We start from the raw sequence: 16,436 nt of genomic DNA on the forward strand, positions 1-16,436 counted from the left end.
GCGTTTCTTACTTTCATTGCACTTTGGAAGGACCTGCTAAAAAGCATTGGATTGCAAAGTATATTCTGCATTTTGTAAAATACTTTGATTTGAGTTGTGTAATATTCACTACCAATCAGAGAAAACGTTAGTTTTGCACTGTCCTGATCTACAGTATGCCTTGGACTGAATAACACTCGCTAGATGAGCTGTCAAGCTATCATTCTCATTCAATTACAGGCTGGTAATTCTGTGATATACTTTAAGTCAGGGCTCCCACAAACATTTTTCTGCAAAGAACAGATACATTTTTTTTCTTCTAGTGACGACCGTTAGGCGCGCGTGCACCTGCTCGATCACGATGGAACAGTTATGTTGAATTTACCATTCTGTTGGTGGATGAATCTAACAAATACTTTTTTTAGTTAATAATTAGTTAATAACTAAAGGATTTTTTTAGTTTGAAGGCCAACTTTTATTATCAAATACAGATATGATTAAAACATATAGGCCTATTTAAAATTAAATGTTTGCTTTAAGTGAACAAAGACGTCGACTACAATGTAAAAGGGAGTGTTTAAATTTGCAAAGCTCTTTTCATTCTTAAAAGTTTCTAGCTAGTATTTTAATCGAAAAAAAGCTTTCCCGTAAGCATGGGATGAGGGTGAGTCATGTTTGTGATGTAGAGAGATTTTATAATGACTGGACTAGACTGCAATTGCTTACACAGGCACGCGCCCTCCTGGCTGCCCTGGTTTGACAGATTCATAAACGATTTCAGGAACTTGGTGTGATTCTGTCTGGAAAACTGGAGTGCTTTGGAAACATTCGTGCGTAATAACGCATATGAACACGATCCTCTCAAGCAATGAATGTGGGGAAACAATTGATTGCATGTGTCAATGTTTTTGTCTAAAAACACGGTTGTACGTAGCGTCATCTTTCATTTAATTTATGTTAGAACTCACCTTGATTTCGTCCCCATAAAACTGTGTCATTGAGGAGTCTGCAACTAGCAGTGTTTCAATGTATCTAGGCGCAGAGACAAAGCGTCGACTCCGCTTCTTTCCCTGAACCTCATCCGCATCGTGATATGACTTGCCGTCATCAGAGTCCATAAACCATCTTGCGTCTTTCAATTGATCAAAAGCAGTCTTTTGAGATTCACGAGGGTGGGTAAAAACTCTCCTTGATATAACGTGCACCTGCGACGTGTAGCTGCCTGCTTTGCTATGGCCGTTGACTTTGGGTTGAATGACATATTCATCCCCGTGCGTAATGAATGACCCTTGTATGCCGTGACACAAACTAACTGCAACCATAGAGTCCTGATCTGTGTCCACTGTCCCGGAGTAGAAACAGCCTGCATACTCTTCCAGATTCTTCTCCGTCTCCATGACATCGCTGGAAAAATGTCCAGATCCAGAACTGTTGAGAAGAGCAGACAAATGTCTTGCTTGAATTCGCTGAATGCTTAATCTGGGAGAAACAAAATTGTCGTCCGGAGACAAATTCAGCGTGAACTCGCGGCCAAAGGCTTTCAGCTTGTAACTTTGTTGATCTTCGTGTCCTCTCCATAGATGGCCGCCTCTTACACTTGTCTTGGCGGGTATTATCTCCTCTGATTGGAACAATTCCGATAGAGCCAAGTTGGTTAAGGACAGAGTTAAAAAGGTTATGTGCAAAGTTGAAGCCATGGTATGTTTTCATACGCACGGTACCAAAGTTAAGTGCTATGACTCAAAGCGGAAGCTTTGACGCGTCCTACAAATATAAACGGAATGGATGAATATCTAAATACAATTCAAAATATACCTAACACTACTAAACATAGGCTTTGACCCCACCGTCGTTTAAAATGTACTGCAATTGAATATTTCAAGTGGTAAAAGTTTTAATATAAAACTCAATTTAAAATAGTCTAAGAAAATCAATCCCTAATTTGTGAAGCTGGAGCCTGGGCTCGAGTTCTATTGCTGCGGAGTGAATCAACGCGATTGCTCTGACTGTGGTATTTATAAGCCTGGCTCTTCTAAAACTTAAGTGGTTTATTTTTTGATTCCATCGCTGCTGGTCTCTCCTCCCCCTCGTGTTCATAATAAAAAAAATCTCAAGCAAGATCCAATTGATCCATTGCGACGGGAGAGGCACGCCCCCTCCGTAACACCGACCGTCAAAAACTCTGTAGAGTTGCGCTGTACCCATTTGTTTTTTCAAGTGTGAAAACTCAATGGTATGCCTGTGCCCAATTTGTTAAAGAGACAAGGTGAAGCATAGCCTCTGGCTGAAAATTCACACATTGTAACACAATACACCACTGGATATAGCCCATGGAGGCATTGGCCGACAGTTGCCCTCAATTAGAACTTGGCCAAAATAGTCCAGCCATTTCCATTTGTATTTTTATGTATCACCACATTTAAAAAAAACCCTAATCTCTTGAAAATCACGCACCCATAATAGGTTCATAAAGTCTCAAAGTTACTTGATAAATTAAAATGAGCCATATGAAGTTATACGTAATTACACAATTGAAATCTCATTCTGTCATCCTTTGATCTTCATGAATAAGGGAAGTCTGGGGGACAATCACATTAATATTACATATCCTAAAAATGTTTTTCCACAAAGTGGCAGTGTCGTGTCACAAAATGTTGAGGATGAAGAAGGCCTACTGGATTTATGATATGAAAAAACATTTTTTTGAAACAAACAAGATCAAATCCAGTCATGTGTTTTTAACTATTAATTCATTTCGTGATTATACTTTTAATGTATGTATTACGGTAATTTATACAAGCATTAAAATAATTGTGGATTTATTCTATAGATGTATAATTCAACTGTAGTTTCTTGTTTGCCACAAGATGTCGCGCGTGTTTAACGAAAGAAAGAAGTGATCGATGATTATGCATCGGAATGCCACAAGGCTGCAATCACAGTGTTTAGAACTATTCATTCTTTCTGTGGATTAAGACAGGAACAGATCAAATACAAAATGTAATGTTCTTTTAATCAACAACAGTAAGCGCAGAAGGTGGAGTGTAAGAGCGCACTGATGTTTGACACATTGAAAAGCTCTTTTAATGTAATACTTCTGTCCCGCGTGGGCAGCATAACATTTAATACGGCTGTCCCGCGTGGGCAGCATCCAAACGTTTTTGATTATGTCTATGCTGCATGTTGGATTCATGGGCAAACAGTTTTTAGTCATTTACACGCATACTTAGGCTACGGAATACAACTGTGTGCAGTTACGCACTCCTACGCTTGCTATTTGTTATGAATGTTCGAAAATGTATTCAAGAAAGTAAAGTAGACATCAGCAAAGTATAATCAATTGGATTATGCTATTGATTAGGCAATACATTGTATTACGAGACGCGTTGATTTGGGCGTTTCGTTGGATACAGATGTGCTGTGGAGGTGGAATAAGTTCCACGCGCAAAGCACAGTCGCCAAAGTGGGAGGGAGACCCGGTTTTATGTAGCGGAGGATGATGCTAATACTTGCAGAGATTCGAGTGGTTGCTGAGTAAACCTTGAACCTAGACGCATAACCAATGAGCTTTCCAGAGCACCTCCCCAAAAAACACGCATTACAATGTCTTTATGTTTACACATGACGCCAAATGCATAAAGTCCTCAGAAGGCAGAAATCTCCTCAGAAGACAGGTGGAAGATGGGAACAGGTCACACCCTGGAGGATTTTACTCTGAGAGGACGTACAGCGGCAATGTTTTAAAATATTGCACCTTGGATTATTCTCTTTCGTATTGACCTCTATCTTCGCATATATTGAGCTGCAGAGTCGTTCTTTTCCATTCCAAAACATTACATTTATTGCTAAATACAAACATGTTCATGTTAATAAGGACAGTGCTTCTTTACTACTTTTTCATAACTTACTCAGAATTTGCCCATTGTATGGAGAGTGAACTCTGCTTCCCAACTAAACTGGATGACCAAAACTATGACAATAACGGTTTTGACAACGCTGAGGATATTCTAAAAGGGAGAATTATTCTTAAAATAAATGCTTTCCAGCAGGATTTGGTGCTCGAATTACATCCAGATTCTAATTTCCTTGCCCCCACCATCTCTGCCCAGGACCCTGCCTCAGCGTCCAATTCTGGGGCTGGTGCTGACCTCAGTCGGTGCTTCTACTCCGGCTACGTCAACTCAGACCGGTATTCTTATGCAGCATTGAGTCTGTGCAAGGGTTTGCAAGGGGCATTCGGTTTCAACGGGTGGGAATATTTCATCACCCCGGTCCGTAATGACACCACTTTGGGAAACACTTGGAGCGCGAAGAGCGCGCACTTTCTCCGACGCCGTGCAAACCACAACCTTAGCGGGAATTCAACATCCAGATGCGCAGTGGACACCGGTATGAGCCCCGAGCTCGCCCAGTCTTTGCAGAAATACAAGCACTTAAACGGACACGATGTGGCCGAAACAATGTTAAAGGGCTTGGGTAGATCCAAAAGATTCGCCTCTGTCCCCAGATACGTGGAAGCGCTGATCGTCGCAGATGAATCCATGGCACAATTCCATGGCGATGACCTCAAACATTACCTCCTAACCCTTATGTCAGTGGCAGCTAGACTCTACAAACACCCCAGTATACTCAACTCCATCAGCATCGTAGTTGTCAAGTTCATAGTGTTAAACGAGGATGACAAGGGACCTAAGGTTTCCGGTAACGCAGCCATGACTCTGCGGAACTTTTGCACTTGGCAGAAAAAGATGAACAAGAATAATGACAAGCACCCTGAGTACTGGGATACAGCTATCCTGTTCACGAAGCAGGTAAGATCGTACCTCATTTTTCACATGGGAGTTTCGAGGTAACACTCTGTACTACACAACCAATGTTTTCTTTTCTGTGTTGAATGTTTATTAATTGGTCAGAATTGTGCCAATCAGTTAATAACAGTGTTGTCATGTGGTCCTTGTTCTCCATGTGTGGAAACTTACGGATAGGGAGCTGGTGTCAACAGGACACAGTCTCATCCAACAGCCATTATGACTCTTTCTCCAATATTTTGACAAGAAGATCAGCTTTTAATGTGAACTGGTTTGTACTCAAACACACTCACCACCTCTGGAGAACTGAGACCATCTCCAGCTGTTGAGACACGCCCACTGCGGGGAAGGGACCACCCATCGCTCTGAGCCAAGCGAGACTGGACACGCAGTCATTCTGCGTTGAGAGATTGTGGATGGATGTGACAGACCTGAGATGACCACATCTGACAAAACCTTCTGACTTGGTTTCATTAGAGTTCGTTAGAGAAGCAGTTGACAGTGTGACACTTAAAAAACGTTTTCTCCGTAACTCATCATTGTCTCTCAACTCCTTATGCAGGGTCAGAGTTGACATGACCCCTACATTCCTTCCAGAATGTGAAACTCCATGCACACTGTGTAGCTGACATGAGTTGAACCACCAGCCAGAACCCGTTCACTCTCAGTCAGATTTCATTTAACTGAGATAGCATATTTGATGTGCTTGCAGAAAAAACGGACCAAAAGACTGACAAGTAATTAAATACACAATAATTAATCATTGGTTAATCACAGTTCTGTCTGTGGTGAGCTGTGCAGGGAGAAAGCAGGCAAGCGTTAGTTGGAGAGAGTTACTTGCCACCTCCAATATCAACAGAGGAAACAATTACAGAGTCAGAGCTTTCTGCTGGTAATGACAGAGCCAGAGGCTGCGTCAGTGCCTGGCCTCATTGACAGTATATCACATAGAAGATCACGTTATCCAGCAGATTATTTATGTCTTTCTGTGCAATGCCAAAGACATAAGACCGAACCACAAGATTTACCTGTCAAATAAGTTACCCGTGTTTCTACCCAAGTAAGTAACATCAGCACCCTGAGTTATTCAACAAGTGTCTTGATTCCCTGGCTGTCCTTGACTCCAGATGTATGAGACTCCTTTTGCTTGCTGTACCGTATTATACTATATGACACATTTGTAAGAGTGTCGACCAACATGTGGACTGAATGAGGGAAAACACATCTGAACCTGTAAACAACACAACAACCCCAAATGACTCACTGCCAACAACGAAAATAAACTCAAAACACTTCATCAAGTCCCTCAAATTTACACCCAGTAAAATAAAATTTAGGAGCATTAGATTGGAGTAGAGTGGCATAATGGGCCACTCTCTTTTCTCAAACCTCAAAGTGACCAAATCATTTGTTTCATTCTAATCAGCACCATACAAGCCTGTCAACCTAAAAATCTATTTGGAAAAAGCTAACAATGCCATGGTTCAATGCAAGTACTAGATTTTTTTGTTGGTTTAGTTTTTTAAAAGTTTTTTTCAGGAATACAACATGCAGTATCAATAGATCAATATGCATAATATTTGTGTAGATTGTTCAGAGAGTACTCTAGAAGGTAATTTGTAAAGAGTTGACTGTTGGTCATGGAGTTGCTATGTAGTAAAAGACCAGTAAACATCAAAAGTACTAAGAATAGTTTTGCATGTGCTATGCTATTGAGTTGTCATTACTGGCAAACGCAGGGTTCCGTCAGGTAATCCTTTCCAATCCCATGCCCATGATGTAAAGTTAACTCTAATGGGACTTGTTAAAGAAGGCAAAAAAGACTTGATGTAGTCAGTTTCAGTAATCTGCCCCAGGCGTTCAGACCATTTCACAAGAGAAATGAGAATTAGTATTCCATAACATTGAAGTGGACGTGAAAGACTAACAGAACTCACCTTCAGCTGGGAAGCTGTAATTATGAGAGGGGATACTCCCTGTGGGACGCACAGTTACCCAGCTACCCCTCCTCTTGGCTCATTTTTTCTCCTTCCTCTATTGGCAGTAATCCTAACTTCCTTGCCCCCCCCCCCCACCCCAACCTCTCCTCCTCCTCCCTTGTGTCTATACAAATCACAATGTTGATTAAACATGGTAAAACTGAGCGGGGGTTAACAGAGCCATGTCTCTCAGCTGTGAGTCACAGAGTGGGAGAACAAGAGAAGATAAAAGAGAGAGAAAAAGTAAGAGGGAGAGAGAGAGAGATGGGGGGGGGGACACACATGGAACAGTTTGGACTTTATAAAACTCTAATGAAAATCTGATGTTGGTATCACTGGGTGCCAACTGGGTCAGTGCTGTTTGAGGAGTCTTCTCTGACATAGTGGTGATATGATAGGAGAACATGGCCTGTAATGTGACACACTGGCATGCATACTAACGTCACAATCACCTATTCTGCAGCTACAGTATACTGTGACTCGACAAGTTCCGGCTGAACATGAATATTACATTCCCTGAAATAACATGACTGGAGCTACAGGGCGGGGTGGCTTCTGGAGAACAGCCACATGTGCATCTGCAGCGTGTATGTGGGTGACTTATGTGACATTGAGCGATAAAGCCAATGTGATATGGCTTACATTCTGCTGCAAAAGGACCCGAGGCACAGGCTGTGTCTGATAAAGTGCGTACCCAGCCGTCGTTTGGATGGAGATCCCTCAGTTAGCCCTGGGAGTGCCTACAGCGCTGGTTGTTCTGCAGCTTGCACGACCGTATTGCGATGTGCACAGAATGTGCACCGTATGTGAAAGGCCTTTCTCAAAGAAATTAGTAATGGATTCTTACCATAAACCTGCCAAAATCATATTTCCCTAGAGAGGGATGGATGATAGTAACGCTACACTAAGTTTGCTATTCACTTCCATGATAGACACCAGTGTGAGGGGTGGGGGAGGGGGGAGAACACACCTAAGTACTTCCAGATCTCATAAAACCTAACTGTGATATTGGTGCATCGGGCCCGTTTTCCAGTGGTCGTCGTAACCTGAAGGTGTGGTGTCCGATGCGATTTGAATCGTTGCAACATGCGTGCCACTGGCTACTGGCGCTCCAGAAAAAAAAGTGGTCCATGGTTAAATGTTCTGTTCTGAAGGCTAAAGAGACACCACAGAAACACGGTTGCTCGTGAGGATTTGTTTAGAGCTCGTCAGGATTGGTCGTTGTTATTAAACAGCTGGATCCACAACCAATGGAAAGATATACTGCGGATGCAAGAAGTAGGTCAGAGTTAGGAACACAGTTCCTTTTAGTCTTGTGTTTTTTGTGTTAATAAGTGTTCCCACACACAGACCTGCACACATGAACACATCTGGTTTGGATTTTCAACGGCCAGCAATTGTGGTCTATACTGTAAATAATTTGTCACAGCACTTTAAGACTTGACTTTGGATGAGGGTTTTAAATGTAGGATCAAAGTAGTGTAGGGGGGTGATGGGTGCTGAGATTGGGGGATTTAGAGTATGTTTGTATGGGATTAAAACATGGGTGGAAGTTCTCAAAACACCACACCATCACCACAGGTACAGCAGAGACCTTCTCCAGGTCAAAGGGACTACTCTGGTCTTCAGTGTGCCCTGTGGTGTTGAAACACAGTCAGCTGGTCCAAATGGATGTTAAACATGGTTGCGCCTGAAATATAGGGAATAAATATTTGGAAATTTAGCTGCTGGCTAAAAGGTTTTATAATCTGAGATATTTATTTCCTCATAGACTTGTTTGGGTGGGTCTGTTCGGTACTGTACCAAAAATGCAAGTAGAACACTTGGCATGAATTGAAGAGTCTCATCTCATTTAGTCCAATTGAGCTTTTGAATAGTATTGAATTCACTGAATGAAGTGTGTGTCTGTGGTGTGTGTCTTCTGTTCAGGACCTTTGTGGGTCTTCCACCTGTGACACGCTGGGCATGGCTGATGTGGGCACCATGTGCGACCCCAAGAGGAGCTGCTCTGTGATCGAGGATGACGGCCTGCCATCTGCCTTCACCACCGCCCACGAGCTCGGTGAGTCTGCCCTGCTCTGCCAGCAGTGTGTTCACCAGAACCCCGCGCTTCCTGTCAGTCAACATGGCATCACCAAAACAAACCTGCACAGGCGCTTGTCGTTTGGACTGAACCAAAAGCTGCTAAAGTGTGGACAGATCATATGAGTTCAAATCAGTGTCAGTATTCAATTTGACTCTGCCTTCATCGCAGCTGAATGTTTCCACTCTATTGACTCAGACAGCTGACAGGATTTCCCGCTTGCCTGCCTCCTTTCCCCCCCTCCAGGTCACGTCTTCAACATGCCCCATGACAACGTGAAGGCCTGTGAGGAGGTGTTTGGGAAGCTGAAGGACAACCACATGATGTCTCCCACTCTCATCCAGATCAACCGCACCAGCCCCTGGTCTCCCTGCAGCGCCGCCATCATCACTGACTTCTTGGACAGCGGACATGGTGAGTCATCGCCCGGCCCCTGACCTCTGACCTCTGGCCCCTGGGGTGTGGCCGCCATGGGGAAGCAGGGAGAGTGTTTGATATGGAGACGTGAAGCCTTGCTCGAGATTGCCATGGCGCCTGAAGCCTCGGTCTGTGCTCATGGGTTGACAACGTAAAAACATCAGATTTTGTGTTGGCAACCGGCTGGTCACATCGAATAAGCGCATGCTTATCTTAACACTCTTCACATAATCACAAAGCTTCCTCTGTTCCGACTCTGGTATGTTTGTCACCAGATCAGTCATAGGGGACACATGGATGAATGGGGGTAATGGCAGAAGTAGTTGCACTTATTTTGGAAGGTGAAAGTATTCCTCTGGTCTAACTATTGTTTCGCCTAAGAGTCCTCAATCGACTTAGAATTTGGAGGAAATCTGCTGTGGATCATCTGCAGACAATTCTGGCACCAGAGAGCTGCACATTCTAGTGTAGACTACTATAGAATGTAGTTGCTCTACACTGCCTTCAGACAGCGATTCTCTTGAATGTGGAAAGTGTGCCAAGCAGGGCGAACCCCAAGGTCTGGATTCTGTTCAGTGACAAACTGGTATTTCAAGGCCTGCTATCCTGACCAGCTGTCCCAAATTAAAGGGGATGTTCCACAGAGAACCGCCAAAGAGGTTTGGTCAGTTAGGTGTAGTCCTCACTGTTTCCCACGAAGGTTAAAATAGAATGACGGTCTGCTAGTTTTTGTGCCCTTTTCAGGAAATCTAGACAGAAGCGAGGAATGATTCTCAGACATAGCGAGAGATGTGGAATGTCACCCTCAGAGTCTGGTTCCCTGGCCGCTGTGTGAATTCTCCATAGGATGTAAATAGGTTAAATGAAGTTATGGGGTTGCTCCTGATCCACTCTTATTTGGGTGAGAAGGCGTGCCTCCTCAACCGACTCTTCCTCTAGTCTTTCATGTTACCTAGCACTGGCTCGTCAAAGCCAGACTATTCATAGGCTGTTCCAGGAAGAAGCCTTGTCTGCCGCTTATCGTAGCACTGCTCTCCCAAGCAGACACGACGCAGACCGCTCAGGCACAGCGAGGGGTTAAACAAGAGCGGCGAGTGTGTGTATGTGTTTTAGGAGAAAGAGGTGCCCCCTCCTGTGTGTGTTTTGTGTCTGGCTGTGTGCATGTGTGTGTGTGTGTATGGGGTCTGTGTAATGAACCATCCACATATTGTGAAGCCCCCGACGTTGGGGGCTTGGTTGGGTGACTGACCATGAGGCTTTTCGCTGGTCTAATCAGCACACACACTCACACACACACTTCTGTGCACACAAGCGACGTGCAATGTGCAAAGCATGCACGTCCATGTCCGCCGAACCGTACCAAATGCGGTTTATTTTACAAACGTCTAAAAGAAACAAATACAAAGACAATCACTTTGGAAAGGGAAACTGTTGTTGTGGCTCACGGCTGCTCTGCTGTCTTCCTCAGGCGAGTGTCTGCTGGACCAGCCGCAGAAGCCCCTGGCTCTGCCTGACGTGCTCCCCGGCACCTCCTACAGCCTGGACCGTCAGTGCGAGCTGGCGTTCGGCGAGGGCTCCAAGCCCTGCCCCTTCATGCAGCCCCCCTGCGGCCGTCTATGGTGCACGGGGAAGACCCGCGGCCAGCTGGTGTGTCAGACGCGCCACTTCCCCTGGGCTGATGGCACCAGCTGCGGGGACGCACAGGTGTGCATGCGGGGGGTCTGCATCAACAGGCGGGACGTTCACACGGCCAAGGTACGGCGAGCACAGCACACGCACGCACACGCACGCATCAACACGCCCGCGCGCACACCTCAAACACCTCGTAAAAGCTCATCTTTCAAAGAATTCTCGCGGCGGCGTGAGAAGTGTCGTGTATGTGCGGACAGGAGAGTGCCACCAGAGAGCCCTGCGGTGGGGGTGACGTAGCTAGGCTATCATGTTGTTGTGAAACCTGACATAACCCACAAGTGGTGTGTGTTTGGTGTGTGTGTGTGTTCCCCCAGGTGGATGGAAAATGGGGTAAATGGGGAGCGTTTGGGTCGTGCTCCCGTACTTGCGGTGGAGGCGTCCAGCTGGCTAAGAGAGAATGTGAGAACCCAGTACCATCAAACGGGGGCAGATACTGCCAAGGTGTGCGGGTCAAGTACCGCTCCTGCAACCTGAACCCCTGCCCTGACACAGGTACCCACTTGGCTCAAAACAGACAACTATGCTCAATGTTTTCTGGTTCAACCTCAAGTCACTTCACCTTTGACCTTGTGACCCTTTCTTCCCTCTGGTGCAGGTAAGAGCTACCGCGAGGAGCAGTGTGAGGCGTTTAACGGCTTCAGTCTCAACACCAACCGCCTCACACCCTCCGTGGTGTGGGTGCCTAAGTACTCCGGGGTCTCCCCAAAGGACAAGTGCAAGCTGATCTGCAGAGCCAATGGGACTGGATACTTCTACGTCCTCGCACCCAAGGTCAGTAGCCCTGACTGAAAAACACAGTGAAATATTTCTCTTAGTTGCTATGTGAATGTGGTTAGGCCGACTGTATGTCACATTAGCCAGCTTTCTCTGGCAGACAAACTCTCAACAATGTATTTTACAGTAAGATACTGACTATACACTTTCTAACAACAGTGCTGATTTGGGAAACAAACGTACAGTATCTCCATTGTTGGAAAGTTTCATGCATTAGACGACCATCATTATCGGGAAACCGGGCCCACAAACATAACTTCAGTTCAGAAAAGAGAAGAGAGAAAGAGAGAGAGAGAGAGAGAGAGAGAGAGAGAGAGAGAGAGAGAGAGAGAGAGACAGAGAGAGAGAGAGAGAGAGAGAGAGAGAGAGAGAAGAGAGGAGAGAGGAAGACAGAACTGAAGATAGGATAGAGAGAGGGCTTATCTCTCTCCGATAGAGTGGTGTGGAGTGATCCTGAGCAGGAGCCCCTGTCCTGGCCCAGAGCTGTGGTCCACGTCTGACTGTGTCGTCCTGCCAGAGCCTCCAGCCAGGAGACCCCCAGGGGGAGGTCAGGACGCAGCACTGGGGCACACCACACCGAGGTGGGATTAGCTGCTGACTGGGCTAGCTGTCGAATAAAAAAAGCCAGAGGCAGAAAAGGCTGCCTGGTGGCTTATCTTACAGCACTGTGCTGTACGTCAAACCAGCAGCCCCACGTCTCCCTTGTCTAGACTTTAGACGTTCCACGTCATGTGATGGAAAAAAACGGTGTTGAGGCCATGCTCACAGACACGTTGTGTTATCGGTCACATTTTTCATCAGCCCCGTTGACCCCTGCAGACACAGACATGGGGAGCAGACCGACATGGTCGACTGCCTCCACTCAGACTGGTCATGTGTTAGGGTCCTGTTCAGACCGAGGGGAACCAGGAATGACTGTAAACACATTGGTTTTCTACCAGGTCTCAAGGCTGCTTGCCTAGTGTTAGCGTGGCAGGGGAGTTATTTGTCATATTATCCTGCGGATTTACACTTTATCACGCCTGTCAAAGGGATCAACCTCAGACCAGTAGGATAAGGAATACCTTTCATCCTGCAGGTGGTGGATGGGACTCCCTGTTCCCCAGACTCCTCGGCCGTGTGTGTCCAGGGGAAGTGCATCAAGGCTGGCTGTGACGGCAAGCTGGGCTCCAGTAAGAAGTTCGACAGGTGCGGTATCTGTGGTGGAGACAACAAGAGCTGCAAAAAGGTGTCGGGCCTCTTCACCAAGCCCATGTGAGTCTGCTGAGGCACAGCTGTCGTTTACACACAACACTTGTCATCCTTGCTCGCAACACGATATTAAATCGCGTTGAAATTTCCGAACGAAATGAAGTATACAGTCATACAGTGTGTAAACAGTGAATGTATGTTTGACGTGTTCGATGTGCTTCCTTACAGACATGGCTATAACTTTGTGGTCATGCTGCCCGTGGGCGCCTCCAACATAGACGTCCGTCAGCGGGGCTACAAGGGCATGGTGAGCGATGACAACTACCTGGCCGTGAAGAACCACCACGGCCAGTATCTGCTCAACGGCAACTACGTGGTGTCTGCCGTGGAGAGGGACATCATCGTGAAGGGAAGCCTGCTCCGCTACAGCGGGACGGGCGGCCAGTCAGAGACCCTGCTGGCTGTCAAACCCATCCGAGAGGCCCTGACTGTGGAGGTTCTCTCCGTGGGCCAGATGACCCCTCCTCGCATCCGCTACTCCTTCTACCTGGCCAGGGAGAGCAAGGAGGACAAGGCCCTGAAGAAGGAGGGCCGCGCCCGCTCCCACAACAGCGTGCTGGCCGAGGAGGGAGAGGAGGAGAAGGGCGGGGACGTCCTGAAGAAGACCTCCTACAGCAAGGAGGGCTCAGTCCCGGGGAAGTGGTCGGCGGCCGGGTGGGACGAGTGCTCGGTGACGTGCGGAGCCGGGCTCCAGAGGAGGATGGTGCAATGTCTGGGGCCCGACGGGGAGCCCAGGGCGGACTGCGAGCCCACCCAGAGACTCTCGGCCACCAGGGTGTGCGGGGACCCCTGTCCCATGTGGGATATCGGGGAGTGGTCGTCCTGCTCCAAATCCTGCGGAAAGGGCTTTAAGAGGCGGCCCCTGCGCTGCACCACGCAGACAGGTCTGCTGCTACCCCGGGACCACTGTACCGGCAAACGCAAACCACAGGAGCTGGACTTCTGTTCCCTACCCCCTTGTTAGTGATCCCCTCTTCCCCTCCCTCTTCACAGCATAACCCCCGCCCTATGGACCAGTACAGCATGCCGGTCAAATAATGTACAGGACAAGGGAAAAAAACAACCTACCAACAACAACAAGGAAATCAATCAGAATCCATGTTTTTGGGTACATCGTGAGCATCTGCCTGCAACATGGGACAGACAAGACGATGAAAAACATGTGCAGGGGAGAGACGGTTTTCTGGAGGGTTGTTGACCTTTGGTCACTGATCGGCCAATCAGCCATCAGAGGTAGAAGTCTACCTCTGGCCAACATAATCTGAAAAAAGTTGTGTTCTTATGTTACATGGGATATCCATTTAGCCAGAAATCGGTCAGTTTACTTGGTTGTTGATCATTAATGTTGGTTTCAGGTTATGGTTAGGTTTAGCGGCTATAACAGTGCACTGTTTTAACATATAGATGGCGAGCAAATGGTCCGAAATAATCATCAACAATCAAGATCGTGTTGGGTGATGTAAATCAAACTGACAGTACTGAAAGAACATCAGCAAACTGGACGAACAAATGCTCTTGTACTGCAAGAACCGTCATCCTGCCTAAACAGTCAACGCTTAAATTCAGGCGTGGAATGACAACAATAAGCACAATAAGCACCAGGAGACAGGATCTGATTGGTACATTCAGTGTTGTTAGAGAAGCATAGAGAAGGCTTTAGTTCAGCTGGGTTATGTTGGACATGTCTGTGTATTATCCTGGTTCAGTAATTACTGCAGTTGGATACTACAGTATCAAAAATGAGGCATTTGTCTTCTAATGCTTCACTCTTTCTTCTTTTGTTCAATAAAAAACAACATGCTCACCATTTCTTAAGCAATGACAAAAGTGAGAGGTGTAGTGGACATGGGTGTCCGTTCAGCTCTCCTTGCAACCTAGGAAAAAAACTACCTGTAGAACTATACAGACTTAATAGTGCATTAATGGAAACATGTTTAATGTTAAAATGTTAAAACTATCAGCTCAATTGGCACTGGTGTCTATTGAGGAAGCAGGTAAAGTCACGGTGTGAGTAGAGAACCGGACAGGACAATCTGCCCACTCCACCGCTGGTCTGCACCCTGTCAGCTGATACGCTAGCCAGCTCTCAGTGATGTCATCATTCAGCAGGCTCGGCTACAACCCACACTTCACTGGTCAGCAGCCGTGTTGACTTAGTCTGGTGCCTGAACCTCCCCACATCCCCCCACACACACACACAGACAGACATGTTTACGTTTCATCTATTGTTCAGTGGGACTGTTTGTCTCTCTCCTTGCTTTCATCACATGACCCAAAGTCATGGTATCTCTTGTCCATTTGTTGAGCCAGTGGTGCAGCTGCTAAATTCCCGCCTGTCCGGCACAGTTGTCATAGCTAAGTTATTATCGTTGAAAGGATCGAGTGGTGAAAACAAACCCTGGCATGAAGTCTTGGAGGCGGTACAGAATGTGTGTTATACTGGACCTCTATGTTCACATCCCAACAACCTGAAGCGAAACGTTATTTGTACACACTTAATGAAACCCTGTAATCCATTATATACTTCTTGTTTTGGTTCTTAAGAGGGACCACATTGTCCATCTAAAAGATGGTTCCTGTATTACTTGGAATATTTTTTCTTTGTCATATTTTGCAGTTTGTACAGCAAAAGACTTAAACGTCCTGCATGGGCTGCCTTGTATACTATGTATACATTCATTCGGCTGTGCTCAAATAAGTCATGTAAATACTTTTTTCATATTTTTTGTGTGTCTATGCTGGCCTTTTGAATTGTCCTTGACTTTAAGATATTTATTCCAAATAAAACCATTTACAAACAAATCTTGAGCTGGTTGAATCGTGTTGTTTGTCCTTGTGCAACTTCGGCGATCATAACAGGCCTCCCCTAGCAGGGTTGCCCTACAGTGAATCACGAAAAAGCACGTACTGTTTACGACATACAAAAGTCCCTTTCTCGTGTTCTACTTGTGCCTGTTACTCATGTGTTTATATCATTTTCCAGAGGTTGTTTTAGAAATGTGGGGCAAATTGAAAGCCTGGACTGTTATCAAATGAGCAAGAAAAGGAGAGGGAGAGAGAGACCAGAGGGGAAGATGAGGGAGGGGTGAGGAGAAGAGAGGCGAACCAAATTGCAAGCAGGAAAATGTTACATCTGGAGCCTTCCAGAGCATAGCCATGTATGGCAGTTTCGCTTTGTGACTGAAGTATATATATAGGCATTGAGAGAAGGGGTCAGGGCCCAGCACAGGAGGTATTGTTGCAGACCAGGGTATTACATCAAGCTGAAGGTATTGTTATGTCGGTGGTACGAAATCTTGATTCACTTGACCTACATAAAGCAGATTGAAATAAACCTGGACGCAAACTGGAGGAGGGTTTTCTTTCTTGGCCCTGTTGACCAAAGTTCAAGTTCATAACAGAGTCAGGTTGCAAGTTTTCTCTGAAAGGCGAAATAATTATTTATCAAGAAAT

General features: G+C 45.9%; 2 protein-coding genes across 2 annotated transcripts in view; one reads left to right on the forward strand and one right to left on the reverse strand.

The window, feature by feature from the left end:
• Nucleotides 1–1,947, reverse strand: part of LOC146288145 (A disintegrin and metalloproteinase with thrombospondin motifs 8-like) — an 11,316-nt gene extending 9,369 nt beyond the window's left edge. Inside the window, exon 1 of the mRNA XM_084698617.1 lies at nucleotides 948–1,947. Coding sequence (XP_084554743.1) covers nucleotides 948–1,676 — 729 coding nt within the window. The 5' untranslated portion in view covers nucleotides 1,677–1,947. The remainder of the gene's footprint in view (nucleotides 1–947) is intronic.
• A 1,650-nt stretch (nucleotides 1,948–3,597) lies between these two features.
• On the forward strand, nucleotides 3,598–15,785 carry LOC146288146 (A disintegrin and metalloproteinase with thrombospondin motifs 15-like). Its single transcript, XM_084698504.1, has 8 exons — nucleotides 3,598–4,790; nucleotides 8,696–8,828; nucleotides 9,096–9,263; nucleotides 10,735–11,021; nucleotides 11,273–11,450; nucleotides 11,554–11,729; nucleotides 12,811–12,986; nucleotides 13,152–15,785. Exons 1-8 carry the CDS (start codon nucleotides 3,837–3,839, stop codon nucleotides 13,945–13,947), a joined length of 2,868 nt encoding a protein of 955 aa, XP_084554630.1. The 5' UTR covers nucleotides 3,598–3,836; the 3' UTR covers nucleotides 13,948–15,785.
• Nucleotides 15,786–16,436: the final 651 nt, after the last annotated feature.

The sequence above is a fragment of the Hypomesus nipponensis genome, chromosome 5, assembly GCF_054491055.1.
Source record: "Hypomesus nipponensis isolate SF chromosome 5, ASM5449105v1, whole genome shotgun sequence".
NCBI classification, from domain to species: domain Eukaryota; kingdom Metazoa; phylum Chordata; class Actinopteri; order Osmeriformes; family Osmeridae; genus Hypomesus; species Hypomesus nipponensis.